Source organism: Castor canadensis, chromosome 14, assembly GCF_047511655.1.
Source record: "Castor canadensis chromosome 14, mCasCan1.hap1v2, whole genome shotgun sequence".
In the NCBI taxonomy this organism is placed as follows: Eukaryota; Metazoa; Chordata; class Mammalia; order Rodentia; family Castoridae; genus Castor; species Castor canadensis.
Window position 1 is genome coordinate 22,285,304 of NC_133399.1, and position 23,758 is coordinate 22,309,061.

Here is a 23,758-nt window from a genome sequence, read left to right on the forward strand (position 1 = left end):
TTTTGTGGTCCCTGAGCTATTTACGAGTCCAGATTTGGTTACATTTTTCTCCAGAATGTAGAGGTCAAAACGTGTACTGTGTGTGTGCCTGGGGACATCCTGCTGTGGAAGGCTTGAGCAACAGGGTGATTCCTGCTACCTCCTGGGGAATGCAGCAGAGCAGGCCAGGCCCTGTCCAACTGTCACCACTCCCACCCAAGCCTCCCCCAGATCCCTGCCTCCAGAAGGCCTCTTGACTAGTCTTCATGCTAAGCTGCTTCTGCCACTGGACCTTGCAACACATCTGTTCATATGTCCTCCTCCAGTACTGAGGATAGAACCCAGGGCCTTGTGGATGTAAGCAAATGCTAACCCTCATCCCCAGCCTTCTTTTTTTTTTTTTTTTTTTTTTTTAACTTTGAGACAGTTACACAGGCTGGTCTGGAACTTGCCATCCTCCTGCCTTGGCCTCCAGAGTCGGGGTTACAGGCTGTTAAAATCTTACAACCCATTTTTGTGTGTGTGTGTGATGCTGAGGCTGGATTTCAGGGCCTCACCCAAATAACTCCTATTACTACTGAGCTGCACTCTGCCCAGACGTGTGCCAACACACCTGGTTTCCATTTTGGTTATCTGAGCTGTAAGAGTTTGTTGTAAATTATATATCTATATGTATATATAGATATATATATATATATATATATTTTTTTTTTTTTTTTGGCAGCACTAGGGTTTGAACTCAGGGTCTCACGCTTGCAAGGCAGGTGCTCTACCATTTGGGCCACTCCACCGGCCCCTTTTTCTGATGGGGTTTTTCGAGATCGGGTCTCGTGAACTATTTGCCTGGGCTGGCTTCTAACCACGATCCTCCTGATCTCTGCCTCCTGAGTAGCTAAGGTTACAGGCGTGAGCCACTGGCGCCTGGCTATGGGATTGCTTTTGCCAAATGTGGCAGTGCATCCCTGCAATCCCAGCCTTCTGGAAGCTAAGGCAGGAGGATCTCCAATTCCAAACCAGCCTGAACTCCGTAATGCGACCCTCTCTCTTAAAAAAAAAAAAAAAAGACTGTGGGAGGGAGGCTGGGGACGTAGTTCAGGTGGAGCGCTTGCCTAGTTTACAAAGCACCACAAGAAAAAAAATTTCTGACAGCGACCAACTAGGCACACGCCAGCAGCTGGAAGCCGTGCTAGGCAAGTAGCAGCGCGCATGCGCAGTGTGCGGCCCCCCCCCACCCCCCTCCCCGGGCGCCGGCTGCGCGCGCAGCCCCAACCGCCGCTTAACGGCCGGCCCCCTCATGTCTGAGCGCGCAGGCTCTCTAGGGGGCGGGGCCGGGAGCGCGCGCCGCCGCACGTGCGCAGGGGTGGGCATGCGGAAGGAGGGGCCAGCGCGTGCGCAGAGGACACGAGCGAGAAGGCGGGAAAAGCCCGAATGGAGCGACAGGGAGTGAGCGGGGTTGTCGACTTTCTTCGCGAGGGCGGCGGGCAGATGGGCAGGGAAAGGCCGCGATCCCGAGCTTGCCCGGCAGACCTGGACCTGGTTACTTGTCTCCGACCAAGTGGGGCCAAGTCTCGCCCCACTTTGTCCCAATTCCCTGACTGACTGACTGACGCTCAGGCAGCGTCGTCTGAGACTGACGATGGCGCGGGACAGGAGTGGGGTAGACCGAGGTCCCGGCACGCCACTCCCGGTCCTTTTCTGCTGCTTCTTTTCCCTTCCCTCTTTCCTCCAAGGACTTGAGGCGACGCCCCCGGCGCCCCGGCCACTGCAGGTGTCCCCACCTCGGGGGCGGGAGGGAGGGTGCCCCATTCAGCGGCCCGGTCCTGGGGTGCACAGGTGGCGGGGCTGGGGTCGCAGCACGGGTTCCAGGCGCCGGCTGTGCTCGCAGGTGGACGCGGCCCACGTGGACGCCAAGGACGTGGAGCCCATGGCGGATGGCAGGGAGCCGCAGCGGGGCGAGGAGGAGGCCGGCGGGGGCCCGGCGAGGTGAGGAAGGGGCCGCGGCCCCGCGTCGTCCTGCGTCGCCCCCGGCTCCACAAGAGCTCCCTCGCGTGTCCCAAGTGCCACCCAGGGGGCTGGGGTGCAGCACACTTCGTCCCTCCGTGCGGATCCATGGGGATCCCACCAGGTCGGCTCCAGAACCCTCATGGAACCCGAATTTGCAGAGGCTGGAGGGGGCCCCTTCTGGAAAATGGCTTCCGGTTGGTATAGAACCCACGCACAGCCTCCTCAAGACCTTCAATCACAGGCGACAGTATGGTCCCCAAGTACACATCTTCCCTGTACATCCACAGGGATGGGCTCCAGGACCCACCTCAGATACGCAAATCTGCAAATGCTCAGGTCTCTTCTATAAAATGACTTAGATTTGCATAGAGTCTATGCAGTCCTCCTCTAGACTTTAGTCAAAGGAGACAGTAAAGTCCCTGGTACACATCTTCACTACACATCCGCCAGGCTGGACTTCAGGACACCCCCATGGAACCCAAATCTACAGATACTCCCTTCTATAAAATGGCTTAGTGTTGGCATAGGACCCACACACAGCCTCCCCTAGACATTCAGTCAGAGGAGACAGTAAAGTCCCCAATACACATCTTCATTACACTGGGATCCCCCTCAGATGCCCAAATCTGCCTATGCTTAGGTCACTTCTATAAAGTGGCTTAGTGTGTGCATACAACCCATGCTTAGCCTCTCCTAGACCTTCAATCATCTCTAAGTGACAATACCTGATAGTGTCATATCAGCTCTACAGGAGATGGAGGTGAGAGGATCACAGCTTGAGGCTGGCCCCAAGCAAAAGTGTGAGGCCCTATATGAAAAATAACTAAAGTAAAAAGGACTGGGTGTGGCCTGGATGATAGAGCACCTGCCTAGCAAGCACAAGGCCCAGAGCTCAAATCCCAGTACCATTAACAACCAAAAACAAATCCAAATCAGAGAGGAGGATTTCCTGATCTCTTGAAACCCTATCTTGAAAATATCCAACATAAAAAAGGGCTGGTGGAGTGGCTTAGTGGTAGAGAGCCTGCCTAGCAAGCTCCAGGCCCTGAGCTCAAACCCCAGTACCACTAATAAAACAACAAAAAGCCTGATACAGGCATACCTTGGAAATACTGCAGATCTGCTCTAGACCACTGCAATAATGTGACTATTGCAATAAAGAACCATGCTCATTTTTTGGTTTATCATTACATATAAAAATTATGTTTTCACTACTCTGTAGTCTACTAAAGTGTTCAATAGCATTGTATCAAAAAAAAGACAGGGCTGAATGGGTGCCAGTGGCTCATGCTTGTAATCTTAGCTACTCAGGAGGCAGAGATCAGGAAGATTGTGGTTCAGAGCCAGCCCCAGGCAAATAGTATTAGAGACCCTATCTCAAAAATACTCAACACTAAAAAGGACTGGCAGAGTGGCTCAAGTGCTAGAGTGCCTGTCTTGTAGGTATGAGGCCCAAAATTCAAACCCGAGTACCACCAAAAGATAAGAAAGAGGGTTGGAGGGGTGGCTCAAGTAGTACAGCACCTGCCTAGTAAGTGTGAGGCCCTGAGTTCAAACCCTAGTACCTCCAAATGGGAAAAAATAAAAGATAACATACATACCTTAATTAAATATACTTTTTTTTTTTTTTGCAGTCCTGGGGTTTGAACTACACCTTGAGCCACTCCACCAGCCCTTTTTTTGTGATTTTTTTTTCCAGATAGGGTCTCTCAAGCTATTTGCCCACAAATAGTCTGGCTTCAAACTACAATCCTCCTGATCTCTACCTTCTGAGTAGCTAGGATTACAGGTATGAGCCTGTACCGATGGCACCAATAAATTTGCTGCACACAAAGTTGGCAAAAACCAACTGGTAAAGAAAAACATGGAATTTCTAGGAAGCATAATAAAGCAAAGTGCAATAGAATGACATATGCCTGAAAGTAAGTGCTATGTAATTTATTGTAATGTATTGTTTAGGGACTATTTACAAGGAAAAAGTCTTTGGTACAGGTGCAATTCTTTTTCTAAATTTTTTCTTTTATTTAATTATTATTATTGGTGCTAGGAAATTGAGCCCAGGACCTTGCACATGCTATTCTGATTTTTCCTCCCTTCCTTCCTTCTTTCCTTCTCTCCCTCCTTTCTTCCTTTCTTCCTCCTTCCTCCCTCCCTTTCTTTCTTCTTTCCTTACTTTCCCCTTCCAGTCCTCCTTTCCTACCTTCCTGCTCTTTCTCTTCTTCCTTTTCTTCCCCTTCTGACCCTTCCCCCCCTCCCTACTGTCCTTCCTTCTTTTCTTTCTTTCTTCCTTCCCTTCCTTTCCTCTCCCTCCTGTCTTTCCTTCCTGTTCTTTTTCTTTTTTCCTTCCTTTCCTTTTTTCTCTCCTTTCTTCCATTTTCCTTTTTTCATTTCTCCTTCCCTTCCTTCCTTTTTTCTTTCTTCCTCCTGTCCTTCCTTGTTATTTCTCTTCTTTCCCTTCTTTCTTCCTGTTTTCCTTTATTCCTTCTGCCTTCCCTCCTTTTTTCCTCCTTTCTCCCTTTTTTCTTTCCTTCCTCCCTGCCTTCCTGTTCTTTTTCTTCTTTCTTTCTTCCTTCCTCCCTCCCTGCCTCCTTTCCTGTTCTTCCTTGCTGTCTTCCTTCCCCCTTCCCCTCCTCCTTTTTTTTCTTCCTCTTTCCCTTCCTTCCTTTCTTTATTTTGCAGTGCTAGGGATGGAACTCAGGGCATTGTGCATACCAGGCAAGGGCTGTACCGGTGAGCTATACCCCCAGTCCCTATTCTGAATTTTTTGGTTTCATTTGGTTTTGAGACAGGGTCTGACTATGTAGTTTAGACTGATCTGAAACTCACTTTGTGGCGTACCCTGGCCTCAAAGTCTGGATATACTCCCCTGCCTCCTGAATGCTTAGGATTACAAGCATGCATCACCATGCCTGGCTTCTTCTGAATGTTTTTGATCTGCGGTTATTTGAATTCATGGATGCCAATCTCTGGATTCAGAGGGCTCACTGTATAGCATCAGGGAATATCATCGTCTTATCAGCTATGTGCATGAGGGAAAGAGGAGCAAGTGATGGTGGACGGTTTAGATCAGGGGATCAGGCCTCACAGAGGAGGTGACAGTAAACTGTGAGGGTAGGAAGGGCCTGCTTCAGGCAGAGGAAAGGCTGTTGTAGAAGCTCAGAGGGAGCACTGTGCTGGAGCAGCGCTGTTTCAGAGGGAGATAGTAAGAGGTGTTGCTGAACTTTGAGTATTAATTGTTCGTGAGAGGGTTTGGGATGGAGGAACTATACCATGAGCCTGTGGCACTGGTTAGTGGCCTATTGTTAATGAGGTTTTATTGGAACCCAGCCACGCTGTTCCTTTACCTACAGTCTGTGGCTGCTTCCTGCAGAGCTGGATTGTTGCGAAAGAGTCCATGGTTTGTAAAACTGAAGAGATTTACTGCCTAGCTGTCTAGAGAAGTGTTACCTCCTGGTACTGAAGTATTAAAAGGCTCCCTCTGGCTGCCGTGCAGAGAACAGGTTGTTACAAACTTTTGGGTGAGGAGAGAACTGGAATAATCTGTGATTACCCCACAGATGACTGGGGCCTGGCCTGTGTTAGGCCTACGGACACAGTGAGAAGTGGTCAGATTCCGAATAGACAGAAACTTCTACTCTGTCTATTCTATGCTGGGTGAGAAAAAGGCATCAGGGATGATTAAAAAAATTTTTTTCTGTATTGAGCACCAGTGGTCATGCCTATAATCCCAGCTCCTTGAGAGACTGAGATCAGGAGGTTTGAGGCTCAAGGTCAGCCTAGGCGAATAGTTTGTGAGACTCCCCCCCCATCTCCAAAGTAACTATTGCAAAATGTACTGGAGATGTGGCTCAAGTGGCAGAAGGTCTGCTTTGCAAGCATGAAGCCCTGAGTTCAAACCCCAGTCCCACTAAAAAAATAAAGAAAAGGAAAAATAATGAAAGCAACAAGGGGTATGGGTTGAATGGTAGAGCACCTGTCTAGCAAGTATGAGGCCTTGAGCTCAAACCTTAGTACCTCCCAAAAGTTTTTTTCTTGAGTCAACGTGCCAGGTAAAACTTTATTTTATTTATTTTATTTTTTGGGTGTAGTATCACCCAAAGAGTTTTAGGTTTCACATTTCAGATTTTGGAGTACTAATGTTCAGCCTGTAACAGCTCTGTTGAGATATGATTCACATGCCATACAGTCAGCCTACTTGAAGACTACAATTGTTTTTAATGTAGTCACAGAACTGTACAACTAGTACAGTCTAGTACCACAGTCAGGTTTTTTTTAAGTTTCTTTTTTGGCAGTATTGGGGTTTGAACCTCAGAACCTCACACTTGCTAGACAAATTCTCTACCACTTGATTCACACACTTGCTCCTATGTCTTTGGTTTCTTTTTGGGAGCAAGGTTAAACTTAAGTCCTCAAGCTTTCTAGATAGGTACTCTTACCACTTGAGCCACTCCAGTAGCCCTGTTTTATTGTATGTTTGTTTGTTTTTGTTTTTTACAGTACTGGGGTTTGAACTCAGTTCCTACACCTTGAGCCACTCCCCCAGCCCTTTTTTGTGAAGGGTTTTTCAAGATAGGATGTCACAGAACTATTTGCCTGGACTAACTTCTAACTATGATCCTCCTGATCTCTGCCTCCTGAGTTGCTAGGATTACAACATGAGCCACCGACACCTGGCATATTTTTTGCTTTCTTGAAATAAGGTCTCACTATATAGACCAGGCTAGCCTTGAATTCTTTTTTTTTTTTTCATTATGGTACTGGGGTTTGAACTCAGGACTTTGACTTACGAGGCAAGTGCTCTACGACTTTCAGCCATGCCCCCAGTCCCTCTGAGAACTTTTTTTTTTTTTTTTGGTGGTTGTACTAGGGTTTGAGCTCAGGGCCTCCTACTTGCTAGGCAGATGTTCTACTACTTGACCCACAGCTCCAATCTCTGGCCTTGAACTCCTTATTCTCCCACCTCAACCTCTGAAGTGCTGGGATTACAAGCATGTACTACTTAGCCCCAATACCACACTTTACATCACTCTAAAAGAAACTTCAAGAGCTGGGGACATGGTTTCAGTGGTAGGGCACCTACCTAAGCAAGTGGAAAGTCCTGAGTTCAAACCCTAGTATCATCCAAAAAAACATGAATGTCCTAGTCATAATTCACAGAACCTGTGTCTTTTCCAGACCCTGCAGTCACTAGTCCTTTTTTTTTTCTGTCTCTATAGATATGTTTATTCTGGACATTTCATATAAGTGAAATCATATACTATGTTGTCCTGGTATCTAGCTTCTTTTATTTTTTCTTTTTCTTTCTTTTTTGACAAGTGGGGGTTGAACTCAGGGTCTTGCACCTGTCAGGCAGGTGCACTTGAGCCATACCTCCAGCCCTTTTTGTTGACTATTTTGTGTGTGTGTGTGTGTGTGTGTGTGTGTGTGTGTGTGTGTGCATGTGTGGTACTAGCCATTGAACCCAGGATGTCATGCATACTAAGCAAATACTTAACTACTGAGCTACATCTCTAGTTCAAAAATTTTTTGGCAGTACTGGGTTTTGAACTCAGGACTTTGTGCTTTAGCACAGGTACTCTACTACTTGAGATACACCTCCAGCCCTGTGGTGACTACTTTTGAGATAGGGTCTTGCTTTATGCCTCAGCCAGCCTACACAACCATCCTATTTGTGTTTCCCCATGTAGCAGGGAAGGCGGGTACCACTGTATCCAGTCATTGGTTGAGATGGGATCTTGAGAACTTTTTGCCCTGGCTGATCTTGAACCCTGATCCTTCTGATTGCTACCTCTCAAATGGCTAGGATTACAGGCTTAAGCCATTGTACCTGACCTTGTATCAATCTTCTTTCACTGAGCATGCTTCCAATGTTCATCCACAGTGTATCACTTATCAGAAATTTTTTTAAAAACTTTATTTCTCCTTATGGCTGAATAACTTTCCATATTATGAATTTGCCACATTTTATTTATCATATTCATCGATCCATTGGACATTTTAGTGGTTTCCATATTTTGGCTGTTATGAGTAGTGCTGCTATGACATGTACTAGTACAAGTACATGTGTGGTACAAGTCAACCACCAAGGATGGAAAATATTAGGGGAAAAAGTACCATACCAAACACATACAGATTTTTGTTCATATCATTGTTCTCTAAACAATACAGTACAACTATGTGCACAGTATTTATGTTGTATTAGGTCTTACAAGTCACCTAGAGATGATTTGTTTTAGACTATAATAGTTGGGCAGGAGGATATGTTGTGATATTTACATGTGCTTAGAGTATATATTAGATTTACCTCCATCACAGAAATGATTTAAAGTCTACATGAGGGGCCAGGCAATGGGGCACATACCCATAATCCCCCAGTTACTGGGGAGATGGAAGTAGGAGGACTAAGGTCTGAGGCTGCCCCAGGCAAATGTGTGAGTTCCTATCTGAAAAACAAAAAGAAAAAGGACTGGGATATAGCCAGACAAGTTCAATCCCCAGTACTGCAAAAATATAAATATGTAAAAGTCAGTCTGTAAGGGAAAATGTGTAGGATCTATGCATGTACTGTGCCATTTTATATAAGAGACGAGCATCCATAGATTTTCTGTGTGAGGAAGTGCTGGAGACCATTCCCCACACATGCAAATATCTAGGGTGATGATACCCAGGAAGGTAACTGCTGGGTCAGAAGCAACCTGCTCTGGTTCCTGTTATAAAAAGTTCCTGTCTTAGGGCTGGCAGAGTGGCTCAAGTGGTAGAGTACCTGCCTAGTAAGCATGAGGCCCTGAGTTCAAACCTCCAAAAAAAAAAAATTTGTTGCTGCTTTGTGGAGAATGGCTGGGAGGGGGTGTGAGTGGATATGGAGTATCAGATTAGAGGCTCCAGCAGGGGTACCACCCATCAAGACAGAAGGAGAAAACCCCTGGTGAATGAGTCCCCATCTCTGGTGTGTTGGAGCAGGCTCCTGCTGGCTTGTAACAGCTGATTCAACACCTCTTTCCAGGGTCACCATCTAACAACTTCATGGTGGTAGCTTGAATCCATCTGTGGTGGGAGAGCTTTGCAGCCCAGCAATTGGCAAACAGGCACACATTCGTACCCCCAGAAAGCCACCTGTTTTTTTGTTTTTTTTTTTTGCAGTACTGGGGCTTGAACTCAGAGTCTACGCTGGAGCCACTCCACCAGTGCTTTTTTGTGATGGTTTTTATGAGATAGGGTCTCAGGAACTATTTGCCTGGGCTGGCTTCAAACTGTGGTCCTCTTGATCTCTGCCTCATGAGTGGCTAGGGTCACAGGCGTGAGCTACCAGTGCCTGGCTAGCCAGCTGCCTTATGCTTACCAGCATACACTGCTCCCTGGGACATTTCCAGCTTGTGGTTTCCCACAGCAGGTACTGGCTTCTCTGGCAGAGGCAAGGGCACGAGTTCTATTCTGCCCTTATTTTTTGTTTGTTGCAGTGTTTAAGTGGTGGGACATTCACTGACTGTATCCAGTCCAGGTGCAAAATGATGGTTGGATTTTCACAACTCAGGGTGGGACACAGGGCTAGAGATGTCATTGTGGGAGTCATTATCACAGTGACAGCTGTGGAATGAATGAGCTCACTAGGAAGGAGTGATAGACTCAGGACAGGGCCTAAGGACTCTGGACAGAAAGCCAGCTTCCCCTTGACTCCCCCACTCCTGGATTGGAAAGCAGGCCACCAGTGGAATGGTTTCTACTGTGTGCTGTCCATCAGGGACCAGAAAAAGGGAAGAAATAGCTGAAATCGTTTGTATGATCATCTTACTGCAAATAGCCTGTTTAGACCAGAATCAATGTGGTGAAGAGACACAGAGAATTGCAAATCATTTAGAGACTTCAAGGAGCTCTGCAGAGCCAAAAACCAGATGGATGAGAATCAGTGCAGGGGCCAGTTAATAGATCCAGCAGCAGATACTCAGCAGCATGATTAAAATGTTAACACTTCGGGAGAGGAGAATGGAGGGTGAGGAGTGGGCTCATCAGCTCCGATTCAAACCTTCCCCCTTCCTGGCGGTACTTCAGCAAAACATCTCTCTGCCCAAGTGCCAGCGATTCTGTTCTGTTCCTCTTTGAATGTTTGATTAGCTCGCCTCTCCTCCTGGGACTGCCGCCCGCGGTGGTCATAAGTGACTGGCGGATTGTTTACTTGTCTATCTGTTAGAGGCCACGGAGGGAGGGCCCCAGCAGCGGGCGGCTCTGGCTCACTCGCCTGCCAATCACAGCTTTACCTGGAGCGAACAGATGGTCTTTCCGCTTAGACCCATTTTCTGGGCCCCCTGCCAGCTTGGGCCCTGCTTGGGAACTTTGTCCTAATCCTCCATGCGGAATTAGGGACTCCTTAGAAGGACAAACATTATAGATGAGTTCAGGGATTGTGTTTATAGCCCCCACCCCACACCCAACTCCTGCGCAGGCCAAGCACACCAGGCACACTGCGTTGGGCTTACTTCCATTCTCGGGCCTCGGTCCAGGGTTCGGCAACAGAAGCCGGCCCAGGAACTGGAGAAGCCGGCAGAGAGGACACTGCACATTTTGTTTATTAAAGCTAATTGGTGAATGCAGGCACAGGGAAGCCTATGATTCATTAGCATCCTGATTAATATGCAGCTGCTGAGTATTAAGAAAAATGAAACTGAAAGGACAAAATCCCCAAAGGAGAGGTTGGAAAAATAAAGAAGCTCTCAGCAGGCATCTGATGCAGGCCTTTGTCCTACCACGAAATTTGAATTGGTTGAATTCAAGTGATTTTTCACCATTTACTTAGCTGCCATGAAAACCCATTCCAGTCTCATCCCTGGAGCCTTAGAAAGGAGCTTCTCAGATCCATGAGCTGCTCAAGCAGGTTGTGAACAATTAGCCAAAAAGAAACACCTGGTGATCTCATTGAATTTAATTTCAGGTTCCTTAAACTTGAGCCAGTCCAGGAGAGGTTGAGACAAGGCAAAGTATGAGTCCAAGGAGGCGTGTGAGCAGTAGTACCAGAACCAGCTTTGGCAGCAGTCCATTCATTTAGGCTTTCAGGAAACATTTATGAAGCCTTGGGGTTCTGAAAAGCACAGCTGAGCAGAATGCAATCCCTGCCCTCAGGCCTGTGTGCACTGAAGGGCTCCAGTGTGTAAAAACTATGGCCGCTGTATAGCCAAGAGCCTGAGGTCCTAGGGGTGGAGAGCAGGGGGTAGCCTTGAATGTTGCTTTGATCCGAGGAAGATAAAAAGGGAAATTGCAAGAGATGGCTGATGGCTTTCGGGAAATTGTGGAAAATCCCAGATTGCTGGAGACTTGTAAAAAACAGGCTGGGCTAGGGATTTGGCTCAGTAGTACAGTCTTGCCTAGCATGTGTGAGGCTCTGAGTTGGATTCCCAGCACTGAAAAATAAAACAGTAAAGCTGGAAAGAGGGTGTAGACCCTGGAAGGTCTTTGTTATCTGCTGTGTGAAGGGGTTCAGGCTTGATTCTGTGAAGGCTGGGCATGCTGGGGCACACCTGTAATCCCAGTCCTCGGGAAGCTGAGGCAGGAGGATCAAAAGTTGGTGGCTGGGCTACAGAGTGAGACCCTGTCAAAAAATAAAAAAGGAGAGACTTGATCCCATGGGTGCTAGGGTGTCTACTTTATGCTGTCACACAGGATTAGGGAATTGAATTGCAGTGTCAAACGGCACGAGGACCCACTTGAGAAATGACAGGCATAGAGCCTCACAGGATAATAGATTGGAGAGAGTTTAAGGAGGAAGAAATGAGAGGATGTGGAGGGACAGAAAAGGCAGACTCCAAGCTGACTGTTAGGATTCTGGCTTGGGGACCAGGTGGCTTTTTGTGTCATTTGCTAAGAGGCGGGAGAATGAAATCCAGCTGGGAGAAGGTGATGAGGTTGGTGTGCAAAGGCAGAGTTTGAGATGCCTTTGGACAGCAATGCAAAGAGGGTAGGAGGTAGACACATCGTCACTGGGAGCTCAGGAAAGAGGCATGAGCTGGGAGTGATAAACTTGGGGGGCAGTCACCAAAATGCATATGGTAATGGAAGCTCTCAGGAGTCATTTGTTTATTTGACACATAATTATTGCTCCTCCCATGAATGACAGGAATGAATGAGACATAGGCCTAGAGCTCCAGAGTCTTGAGGGGAAGGCTAGGGCATAGACAGTCACATGTAGGTGCCCAACTAGGAGAACTTATCTGGGACTTTGGGAAAAGGTACTTCCCAGGCACACCAGGCTACAAGAATGCCTTTGGAGGACAGGTGATGCCTTGTGGAGAGGCAGGCAGGAGAGTAGCTGAATGGGCCTGCAAGGAGGAAGGAGATCTGCAGGGCCTTGGTGCAGAGCAAGGGTGGGAAGCCAGGTGTCCAGGAAGGGCCCAGGAAAGACAGAGGCCCAAGCACAGGCCCCAGGGACAAGTTGGAAATGGCAAGGACAGTGGTCAGCAGCCAAGATGTCCATTGGTCTAACCATAGGTCATGAGCTTGTCAAATGAAACAGCTTAGCAGGTGCTGTTTCACTTAGCAGGTGCTGTTTCAGCAGGTTTAGACAGCCCCTTCTAGAACTTTGGCTGTGAGGGAGAAAAGAGGTAGGTGGGGGCTGGGATGTAGCTCGGTGGTACAGCGCTTGCCTAGCATGCGTGAGGCCCTGGGTTCGATCCCAGCACCAAAAAAGAAAAGACAAAAAAAAAAAAAAGAAAAGAGGTAGGTGGTTGACTGAGGGAGACCTAGGGTTGAGTGGAGGCGTGTGTGTGTGTGTGTGTCTTTGAATAGCTTATGCCAAGGGGAAAGAGCCAGCCCAAAGGGACAGATTAAAGATATAAACAGAGGGAGGAGAAACCCAGGTGTGGTGGCCACACCTGCAATCCCAGCACTCAGAAGGCCTAGACAGAAGGACAAGCCAGCCTGAACTTCGCACTTGCAAAGCAGGCTCTCTACCACTTGAGCCACACCTCCAGTCCATTTTGCTCTGGTTATTTTGGAAATGGAGTCTCACCAACTATTTACCTGGGCTGGCCGTGAACTGCCATCCTCCTGATCTCAGCATCCCAAGTAGCTAGGATTACAGAAGTGAACCACTGACACCTAGCTTAAAATTTTTAAAAAATATTTCTTTTGGGGGATGGGAAGGATAGAACCCAGGGCCTCCTGCTTGCTGAGCATGTGCTGTATTAGCCCAGATCATCTGCTCTTGGAAGCGTCCAGTGCTGATCTGTGTCTTGTACTTTCAAAGTCAAGTTTCAACCCTGTCTTTCCACCTTCAGTGTCAACCGCCAGCCAGAGCTGGAAGGGAAGTCAGGACCCTACTTTTACTCTCTGGAGTCCAGCATTGACATCTTGAAGAAGAGAGCCCAGGAGCTGATTGAGAACATCAATGAGAGCAGGCAGAAGGACCACGCACTCATGACCAACTTCAGGGACAGCCTCAAGATCAAGGTGAAGGACTCCTCTCAGCAGGAGGGGAGGCGTCCTTATGTAAAAGGGGAGGGAGGACCTGTCCCTGGACATGTTATGTTCCAGGAGCCCTGTGAGGCGATTTGCACAGTGCCTCATTTCTCCCTGACAACAGTCGAGAGACTGGACCCATTTCACAGATGAGGAAACTAAGAAACAAAACTAGATTATTGGGACTGGGGGTGTAGCTCAGTGATAGAGTACTTGCCTAGCATGTAAAAGGGCCTGGGTTTAACCCCTCAACACCACAAAAAAGTAAGTAAAAAGTAATTTATTTGCATGAGGGAGCCAGGCTCAGGAACCAAGGTCCAGCTGCATGAAAAGGCCTGCCCCAGCCCCGTCACTTGCATGTGCCCTCAGATGGGAGAGATGAATGAGGGACAAAGCGTGCCTGGGGTTCTAACGAAGCCTGGTGTTGTGATCATACCTGGTACTAATGGTTTTATCTGATGCCTCTGAAGGGTGAATATAGTCAGCAGAGCCTGTGACCTGCACCAGTGCTACCTCAGCCAAACCTTGTTTCTAATTAAATATAGTTGTTCCTTAGGATCCACAGAGGGTTCAGTTCCAGGACCAATGGATACTACAATCCACAGATGCTCAGGTCCTTTATATCATATGGCATATTGTGCTAGCCGTGGTGGTACACACCTGTAGTCCCAGCATTCAGGAGACTGAGGCAGGAGAATCAAGAGTTCAAGGCCAGCCTGGACTAGATAGGGAGACCCTGCCACAAAACAATTAAAAAAAAAAGGCATAGTGTTTGTACAGAACCTATGCAAATCCTCCTGTTGACTTTAAATCATCCTAGATGACTTATAATACTAATACAAGGTAAATGCTACGGAAATAGTCGTTCTGCTCTATTGTTTAGGGAATAATGAATAGAAAAAAGTTTACAGATGTTCAGTACAAGTTTTTGAGTATTTTTGGTCCATGGTATTGAATCCTGATATAGAACCTATGGACATGAAGGGCCAAAATTATACATAATTCTCACATCTTGGTTTAGAAAAAAAGAATTTATTTGGGTCTGGCTCACACCTGTAACCTTAAGTACTCAGGAGGCAGAGATCTGGGGGATCGCAGTTCAAAGCCAGCCTTGGGCAATTCATTTGTGAGACCCTATCTCGAAAAAAACCATCACAAGAAAAGGGCTGGCAGAGTGACTCAAGTAGTAAGAGCACCTGCCTAGCAAGCATGAGACCCTGAGTTCAAATCTCAGTGCTACCAAAAAACAAAAATAAAAATAATTTAACATAAAAGTAATTTTACTGCCAGTCATTGGAGTTCTTTGTAGCGTTTCAATAAGATAACTTATAGGATTCTAAGGGCTCCACTTAGAATGGGTGTCTGGTGACGTCTCTTGGCAGTTTTTTGTTTTGTTTTGTTTTTGCATTTCTTTTTACTTTTCCTATGATGTCTCTTGCTTGATTTTCCAAGAATACTGCTTCTTTGAAAGGTCTCAGATCTGACAGAGAAGTTAGAGGAGAGGATGTACCAGGTTTACAACCACCACAGCAAGATCATTCAAGAGCGGCTCCAAGAGTTCACCCAGAAAATTGCAACCATCAGCCACCTGGAGACAGAGCTCAGACAAGTCTGCCATACCGTGGAGTCCGTGTACAAAGACCTGTGCGTCCAACCTGAGGTAGGCGCCACGCTGTGGCAGGGCTGGGTTGGGGGTTCCTCTGAGGGAGGGGACTGGTGTTGGTTCAAATGAGAGTAAAGGTAAACAGGACCAGGGTTTTGTCAGTACTGGGGATGGCACCCAGGGACTCGTGTGAGGTAAGCACGCACTCTACCACTGAGCCGCACTCTAGCCGTGGGGAACAGGAACACTGGTGAGAAGCCCTTGTCACATAGTGTGTCTAAACAACTTCCATTTCCCATTGTCATGTGGTCGGCTATGTGGTGACAGAATGTACCTCTGCCAGTCAGAAACTGTCTCTTCCACCCACAGCCCTCAGCCCTGCAGCCCTGGCACATAGCCAGAGGGACCTAACCTGGCTTTATTGATCACAGCATAGCCTAAGACTCAGACATGGGCCACACCACCCCAGCGCAGTCCCCATCCTGCCCAGTAATATACAGCCCCCAGGCTTGTTCATCTCTCCCATGAGAAACTCCAGAAGCCACTTCTCAGTGGTGATCAGTAAATGTGGCCCAACACCATGGGGTTGGAGGCGCAGGTTCTTTATTTCTTCCCCCTCCAACTGCTCCAGTGTAAATAAGGCACAGCTTCAGGGATGGGAGGCAAGGCACACGGTGGGTTCAGATATACCCTCTCAGGGGTCTGTTTGCCCACTCCAGGGCAGTCTTGCTGAAGTGCTTCAGTGTCCCTCTCCCTCCCTCTCTCTGCTCCCCAGCCAGGAACCTTCTGTGTTAAGGTAAATGGAGGCTGATCTCATCAAGTTAGTTAGAAGTGGATTTAAAAATGCCAAAGAATCCCATCTTCTTTTAGTCTTTCTTGGAGGGGGCAGTATTGGCATTTGAACTCAGGGCCTCACCCTTGCTAAGCAGGCACTCTGCCGCTCTAGCCACTCTGCCAGCCTGCCTCCAATCTTCTTTTGAAGGAGCACATCTTAATGTGCTCCTGTGGGAAACTTCCATATTTAAAAGTCAGTGTCTCTCTCTTCTCACCAAAAATAGTTGGGTCTGTCCACCTCCTGATGGTGGTCCCAGGGTCCAGCCAAGCATCTCTCTAGGAAGGAGCTTTGGAGCATCTGGAACCCCCTGTGAAGTGAGTTCACTTGCCAACTGTGAACGCCTGAATTCCCGTGATTGCTCTTCCAAGGATCAGAGCGTGAATGTCATGTGTACCTGGACAAGATTATAATAGTCAGTCTGGAGTCTTAACAGCTCCTCATTTCCCGTCAATCTTCAGGGCTGGGATGTGGCTCAAGTGGTAGAGCGCTTGCCTAGCAAGTGCAAGGCCCTGAGTTCAGTGCTAAGTACCACCAAAATAAATAAACACTCAACCTTCATGTCTCTTTAGGCTACCAGTTCAGAAGAACAGACCTACAAGGATGATGAATGTTGACCACTGCTGGAAGATTCACATCTTAGTGACAGCCACTAAGAAGAAGCTCAGAGGCCACTGTTCAGGCCATGCTGAGAAAAGTGGGTTTTTTACAGTTTTGTAACACAACTTGACAAAAAGCCACCCCAAGTTCCTTGTGCTAAGCCCCAAAATGCAGCAAGTCTAGCTTCTGCCATGGACCCAGTCTTAGCACTCCCTACATTTACAAATTCACCCCACCCCACATCTGCACAGTTGATTAAATGTTTGCTAATCAACTCTGTGACACTTCTTCCCACAGAGGCTGAGAGCCAATCAGCCACTTGGAAACATAGTGGTGCTTTCTCATCACGGGAGGGATGAGAAAGCAAACTCCCTAGAAAGCCAACACTTGTCACCACTGACCGCACCCCCAGGCTGCCTATCCTGGAGCTGCTCACTCCATTCCTTCCTGTCCACTCTCACTTCCAGGGACAGGAGGCAGAGACCTCCCTGGAGCATCATACAGCTCCATGTACCTCCTAAAGCCCAAATTTGACCTGTTCCTATTACATAAAACCATGGGAAGGCCCCTGCCTGTCCCCAGGGTCATCCTCTCAATGTAGGACCTCCACTCACTGTTTTCAGAGTGTTCTATCCTGTAGCCTGACAGAAATAAGACTGGGGTGTGAGGCCTCCCCTTGTTTCAGTTCCTTAGTCACTGGGGCTCCTAGGAAAGACATCTGCTTCTGCACATGCACTTTTCTGTGCCTGGGAGCTAATATCCTGTTAATTTCTATGTGGCTCGTACTACACAGAACTTTTTCTTTTTTGGCTGTACTGGGGGTTGAAACAGGGCCTTGCCTTGCAAAGGCAGGCACTCTACCCCTTGAGCCATTCTGCCAGCCCTTTGAATTTTTGGTCTCCTTTTCAGATAAGGCCTTGTACTTTTGCCCAGGCTGACCTTGGACCTCAATCCTCCTACCTACTGAGTAGTGGGGATTATAGACATGTGCCACCATGCCTATCCCTTTCTTTCCTTTTTAATTCTTTTTTTCCATGTTCTCCTTCCCACCAAGCCAGGAGCCCAGGCCCTGTGTGTCACAACCAGCTTCGAGGTGCTAACACCACAATCTACAAGTGACGTATCGTTTTTCCTCTGATCATAAAATGGAGGGGTGATTCCATGTGTCACTTCACTCTCTCTCTGGGGGATGCCCATGGAGACCACTCCTAGGTCTTAGGAATGTTCCTCCTCCCCAGCACAATGAGAGAAAGGGCTAGGAGCACCTTGCAGGGCCTGATGGGGCCTCAGTGTAGCGCATGAAGCACTTCAGTCCTAGTCCCCGGTGAGAAACTCCAGATTAGGGACAGAGGGTATGACTTGCCCCAGGTCACACCACCACTTGGTGATAACTGAAAAAGAACTCGAGTGCGTGAGCCCTGCCCCTACCCACTTGGGGTCCTGTTCCCATAGACCCCAAGGCCACTGGTACCTCCCCAGCCCCCACCTTCATAGGTGTTCACAGCCTCCAGGTTCATGGCATGCCGAATCACATGGTACTCATCAGAAATCCCATTCCCCCCTAGAATGTCTCGTGCTTGGCGGGCAATATCCAAGGCTTTCCCACAGTTATTCCTCTTGAGTAGGGAGACCATTTCCGGAGTGGCCCTGGAAGTGACACATATATGTAACAAACACTGAATACCCCATGTTCTGGGCAATTGGAGTGGGGAGTTAGGTGGCTTGCTGAGCTCCCAGTAAGGGACTGGCGAGGCCATCCCTGATCCAGCCCATGATGACCAAGAGGCAGATAAGCAGAAGTCCCTAGGACCAGCAGTTGGGAAGGACCTTCTGCTAGAGGGGCACAGGGTCCTCCCACCACAGCAGCCTCCCCTCACATGCAGCCCCTACTTGTCCTGATCCTTCAAGCGGCCGAGCTGCAGGCATGCGTGGAGGCCCAACGTGATCTCAGTGAGCATATCCGCCAGCTTCTTCTGGATCAGCTGGTTCCTGGCCAAGGGAACGCCAAACTGGATCCTGGACAGGAAGGTCAGGTGAGGGCTAGAGGGAGGACTGCTGCTCCATCCCCAGGCCCTGATGCTCCAGGACACCTTCCCAGCTGCCTCAGTGCTTCTGAGCTCACCCTGGCCCTTCACCCAGCCCTTCACTGCTCAGAAGGACTTGTCAGGCCTAGTGGGTGGGCACTGGAGTCACCTTTGGGATAGACCCCAAGATCCCACACACACCTGTCCAGGGTATATTGCCGGGCTGTGTGCAAACAAAATTCAGCGGCTCCCAGCACTCCCCACGTGATGCCATACCGAGCGGTGTTGAGGCAGCCAAACGGACCCTGTGGGTTGACAGGACATCAGCCCATCCAGGAGATGTTGAGAGGGCCTGGACAGAACCAACTCTCAAACAGGAAACCCCCTCCCCCGTGCTCCAAATGGGAACCTGGTGGCTGTTTAAGTCACACACAAAGTTCAAGCCTACAGACCTCACTCTGCAATCCTACCCAATCCTACTCAGCCTGGGACCTGGGTTCAGTGCTCAGGCCTAGAGGCTGATGGAAGGAGACAGGAAGATGCCTAGATGTGCAAGGCAGAAGCTGGTTCAGGCCCCATGTGTCCAGGGCAGAGCCAATAGGAGTCAGATTGTCACCAAAAAGGGGCAGTGAGCACAAGTGAGTCAGGCTGAGCCTCAGAAGCCTCACTGTGTGTCCCTCCACAAGCACAGGGACCATGTCCATTTGGTCCCCACCTAAGACAAACCAGCAGGTGACCTGACACCAGTGCCCAAGGTGTCTGCCACTCACCGCCAGGCTGGACGCATTGGGCAACACGTTCTCCTCTGGCACCTCCACACTGTCCATAATGATCATGCCTGTGGCTGAGGCCCGCAGGGAGAACTTGCCCTCGATCCTGGGGGCCGAGAGGCCTGGCATCCCTTTCTCCAACAGAAAGCCCCGGATACAGTTATCATCACACCGGGCCCACACTATAAACAGGTCAGCCACAGGTGAGTTGGTGATCCTGGGGGTGGGACAGTTATTGAAGAGTCAGGCTGCTGCCTCGTATCCCTGTCCACCCCTTAGCCTGTCACCAGGTCTTGGCCCCTCACCAGGTCCTGGCCCCTCACCAGGTCTTGGTGCCACTGAGGGTGTAGCTCTTGCTTGATGGATTATGGTGGGCTCTGGTCTCCATGCTTCCAGGGTCACTCCCGTGGTTGGGCTCTGTGAGCCCAAAACAGCCCAGAAGCTCCCCCTTGGCTGTAGGCACAAGACAGGGTCATGAGGTTGCTGGTCCCCCACTCATCCCCTGAAAACAGATCAGCTTCCCCACTCAGCCAGGCCTTGCCACCAAGACAGATCTTGGCACAGGTGGTGGAGGAAACAGTCCCCCAGGCCATAATCATAGTTCCATGATGGGAGGGGGCCCATGAAGTCAGGAAGGAGTTGACAAGAGTGACTTGAAGGGCACTTGAACAGTAGTTAAGCAGGAGAAAGATGTGTGGAATAGTGGACCTGGCAGAGGGAACAGGATGTGCAAAGGCCCAGTGGTCTATTTGGAGAATTCCAAGTAGCTGATCCTGAGTGGGGAAGAGCCATCAAAAGAATGGCCGTGATGTGGGGAAAAGTCAGCAGAGCCCTAGTCACACAGGGCCTCATAGGCCCAGTGAGGAAGTTAAGACTTTCAACTTTGGACTGGGATGTAGAGTGCAGAGAGCACAATCAGGAGGGAGATATGGAGTCCAAGAGAGACAGAGGGGCTGGAGGCGCATGCCTAGAAAGCAGGAAGCCCTGAGTTTAAACCCCAGTCCTACCAAAAAGAGAGAGAGAGAGAGAGAGAGAGAGACTGAGCAGAAGGAAGGTCAGTGCTGGCAAGGGATCAGATGTTTGAGTGAGACCCACCCAGGGCCTGGCAGCGGCCCAGGTGGCCGGCCACTGGTGAGATGGGGAAAGAGGGTGGGCCTGGGGCACAGCCACATTTGTAGTGCTGATCACAGTCTGTGTTCCTTCCCTCACATCCCATGGGCAGCTGCTCACCCAGCCGAGGCAGGTACTTCTGCCGCTGTTCCTCACTGCCGTAGGCGTAGATGGGGTGCATGACAAGGGAGGACTGGACACTCATCATGGACCGGTAGCCACTGTCCACCCGTTCCAGCTCTCGGGTCAGGAGCCCATAGGCCACGGATGAGACCCCAGCGCAGCCATAACCTGGGGGTAGTGGAGGAGGGACAGGCAGGACAATAGGGGCCAAAGCCCAACCTGTCTGAGACCAGGAAGTCCTAAAGTCCAAGAGTCAGATCTGGAATGGAGTACTTAAGGAGGCAGGCATGGAGCTGGGCCTGGCTGGGGGTTAATTCTTTCATCCCCACAAAAACTGTGGCTGAGGGCTGGAGGCGTGGCTCAAACGGTGGAGCACTTGCCTAGCACACTGAAAGCCCTGAGTTCAATACCCAGAACCGCAAAAACAAACGAGACTGTGGCTCAGAGAAAGGAGGGGGCTTTTCAGGACACAGTGAGATCTGCAAAGTGTGTAGAGAAACTTGATCGTACCTTTGATGGTGGGTCCCAGCACACCCAGCTCCCCCATCTCAGAGACAATCTCCCGATGAAAAACTGCAAAGGGACAGATGCCCTGGTCAGCCCAGCCCCAGCTCCACGGCCAGCGGGGCCCCAGGCAAGAGCAGGCACAGCTGGTGTCAATGGCAGAGGGTGCAGACCCAGTGTGTGTGGGGAGCCCCAAGGCACCCGCCCTCAGGCCTGGGCACCTTCATTGCGATTGGCCAGCAGGATGCGAGGCATGAGTCGCTCCTGGCAGTAGTTGCGGAAGGTGTCTCTGATGAGGATCTCATCTGCCGTCAGCTGCTCCTCCAGCACCAGCGGATCCCGCCAGTCAAACGCGGGACGGGAGGCTGGGGCGGGGAGTCGGGGACTCGACTAAGCCCAGCCCAGCCCACCCCACCCCACCACTGCACCCTTCACCCCATAAAAACAGGTCTGACAAAGGCGATCCTTGTGCGGCCCTGTCGGGACAGACACCCACTACTTCATTGCCTCTGACCCCGAGCACGGGCCTGCCTCCCCTCCGGGGCAGCCCTCGGATTCAGAGACAGAGTCCACCGGGGGGCCGACAGACAGCTGGACAGGAGTCGTGGACCCACGGTGCGACCAGGGTTCCTTACATTTGGCCTGTTGGCTCTGTGTCCTCCCGCCCTTCTCTGCAAACACAGAATGGGAAAGTCCCCGAGTCTCTACTTTCTCCCCACCCCACCCAAGGCCCGGCACTGACCGGTCTGCGCCGCCGCAGAGCCCCACGTGCGCAGGATGCGCAGCGCGGGCCCGCGGCTCAGCAGCCGCACGGAGATGCCTCTCAGGGCCATGCCGTCAGCGAGCGTTGCAACTAGACGACCTAGAAGAGGGGGCGTCAGGGCCTAGCGGCTCCCAGCCACCGCCACAGTCCCAGGCGCTCTCCCTACCTGGTGCCTCCGGCGCTGAGAGCAACTGACCAAGGCATTTGACCGAAACAGGAGGTGGGCGGAGCGGAGGCACAATGGGGCTTCTCATTGGTTAATGTCAGGACAGCTCCTCAGTGGGTCTGTTTTTGTTAAAAGGGCTACGGCGGCCCTGTTGGTGGAGACCAAAGCGCCAGGCCCAGGCATGTTGATTCCTTTAAGAAGCAGACGCCGGAAGGGGGAGGAAGGCGAGTGCGCCAATCCGATTGGTCAGCTGCATTCCAGCTCTGATTGGCTCAGGCTCGGCCCTCTCCTGGTTAGCCAGTTGGAGAGGGCGTGTGCAGAGGGATCGCAAAGTTAAATGAAAAAAATGAGGCACAAGAAATAGTCCTGGAACCCAAGAGGGCAGACCTTTAATGGGGTGTTGATGGAGGGAAGGGTGGGCCGCAAGTGGGTGATGCCGGTCTAACCCACCTGCCAGTCTATCCCAGGAAACACGTGCCAGCTACACTCTGTGTATGTGCTCTGGTGTCATTCTGTGTGTCTGTGGGGTATTATGTATTATGTTCTCTGGAAAGTTTGTCAGTTTAAAGTTTCTCTCTCTCTCTCTCTCTCTCTCTCTCTCTCTCTCTCTCTCTCTCTCTCTCTCTCTCTCTCTCTCTCTCTCTCTCTCTCTCTCTCCTCTCCTCTCCTCTCCTCTCTCTTTCTTCCCCCCTTCCCACTCCCCCCCTTCCCGGCGCATTGAACTCAGGGACTCAGGGCTTCGGGGTTCGCACTTGCTAGGAAGGGGCTCCACCACCTGATCCATGCGTCCAGCATGTCGTGTGAGTTTGAGAGTGTGGTTTTGTGGGATTGATTGTTTCAACCATGTAATTGTATGTAGGTGTGATCCTGTTAATAGTCATCTTTAGGCTGGGCATGGTGGCACATGCTTATAATCCTGCCATTTAGGAAGGAGGAGGATTACGAGTTTAAGGACAGCCTGGGCTACTGAGTGAGATCCTCTCTCAAAAACAAAACAAAACGAAAAAAAACTTTTAAAAAGGCAAGGGCTAAATGGCCCAAACAATGTATGCACATATGAATATAATTTTTTAAAAAGGTAAGGGCTGCCTGGCGCCTGTGGCTCCCGCCTGTAATCCTAGCTACTCAGGGGGCAGAGATCAGGAGCATCGCGTTTCCAAGCCAGCCTGGGCAAATAGTTCCAGAACCCTATCTGAAAAATACTCAACACAAGAGGCTAAATTCAACTATGATATATTGTAAGAACTTTTGTAAATGTCATAATGTCAACACAAAAAAGGGTTAGCAGAGCTGGGTGCCGGTGAGTCACGCCTATAATCCTAGCTACTTAGGAAGCAGAGAACAGGAGGATCGAGGTTCAAAGCCAGCCTTGGCAAATAGTTCTTGAGAACCTATCTCGTAAAACCCCATCACAAAAAAGGACTGGTGGAGTGGCTCAAGGTGAAGTTCCTGAGTTCAAACTCCAGTATCCCCCCTCCCCCAAAAAAAGGGCTGGCAGAGTGGCTCAAATGGTAGAGCACCTGCCTAGCAAATGTGAGACCCTGAGTTCAAATCCCAGTCCCACCAAAAAAAAAAAAGTTTAGGACTGGTGAAATTACTCAGGGCAAGCAGGAGGCCCTGAGGTCAAGCCTCAGTGACGTTACAAAACACCTTTATCAGTACGTTTGTATGTTCATGTTCTGTGGTGACTGTGAACACAGGAGTCTATCGGAGAAGACCGGCATCTGTAGATGATGGCTTCTGAGTGTTTTTAAGAGTGCTTGTGTTGTGACTGTGTGTTTCTGTGTCTCCGTTGGCTGTGGGAGGTTATATGCCTGTGTAAATTGCCTGTGCCTGGG

At 49.7% G+C, this 23,758-nt stretch overlaps 2 protein-coding genes across 3 annotated transcripts; one reads left to right on the top strand and one right to left on the bottom strand.

Annotated features, from left to right (window-relative positions):
• Positions 1-1,372: 1,372 nt before the first annotated feature.
• On the top strand, positions 1,373-16,978 carry Syce2 (synaptonemal complex central element protein 2). Of its 2 annotated transcripts, XM_074053986.1 has the most exons (5): positions 1,373-1,422; positions 1,865-1,962; positions 13,245-13,416; positions 14,897-15,085; positions 16,433-16,978. In XM_074053986.1, the coding sequence occupies exons 1-5, from the start codon at positions 1,408-1,410 to the stop codon at positions 16,475-16,477; spliced, it is 519 nt and encodes a 172-aa protein (XP_073910087.1). In that variant the 5' UTR covers positions 1,373-1,407; the 3' UTR covers positions 16,478-16,978. The 2 variants fall into 2 exon arrangements, with proteins under 2 accessions (XP_073910087.1, XP_020011516.2); XM_020155927.2 differs by lacking the exon at positions 16,433-16,978 and having other exon boundaries at positions 14,897-15,401.
• On the bottom strand, positions 15,615-21,939 carry Gcdh (glutaryl-CoA dehydrogenase). The gene is made up of 11 exons (XM_020155947.2): positions 21,921-21,939; positions 21,734-21,853; positions 21,213-21,356; positions 20,998-21,060; positions 20,485-20,655; positions 19,578-19,707; positions 19,255-19,471; positions 18,686-18,789; positions 18,351-18,476; positions 17,947-18,107; positions 15,615-16,257 (listed from the first exon to the last, which is right to left on the bottom strand). The coding sequence occupies exons 2-11, from the start codon at positions 21,822-21,824 to the stop codon at positions 16,184-16,186; spliced, it is 1,281 nt and encodes a 426-aa protein (XP_020011536.2). The 5' UTR covers positions 21,825-21,853; positions 21,921-21,939; the 3' UTR covers positions 15,615-16,183.
• Between the last annotated feature and the right edge of the window lie 1,819 nt (positions 21,940-23,758).

Coding starts and splice junctions, on each gene's coding strand:
- Syce2 (XM_020155927.2), top strand. Junction 1,963..13,244: donor GCCGGCGGGGGCCCGGCGAG/GTGAGGAAGGGG, acceptor TTCCACCTTCAG/TGTCAACCGCCAGCCAGAGC. Junction 13,417..14,896: donor GGGACAGCCTCAAGATCAAG/GTGAAGGACTCC, acceptor CTTCTTTGAAAG/GTCTCAGATCTGACAGAGAA.
- Gcdh (XM_020155947.2), bottom strand. CDS start 21,824: ATGGCCCTGAGAGGCATCTCCGTGCGGCTGCTGAGCCGCGGGCCCGCG. Junction 21,357..21,733: donor CTCTGCGGCGGCGCAGACCG/GTCAGTGCCGGG, acceptor TCCCCGCCCCAG/CCTCCCGTCCCGCGTTTGAC. Junction 21,061..21,212: donor GCTGGCCAATCGCAATGAAG/GTGCCCAGGCCT, acceptor GTCCCTTTGCAG/TTTTTCATCGGGAGATTGTC.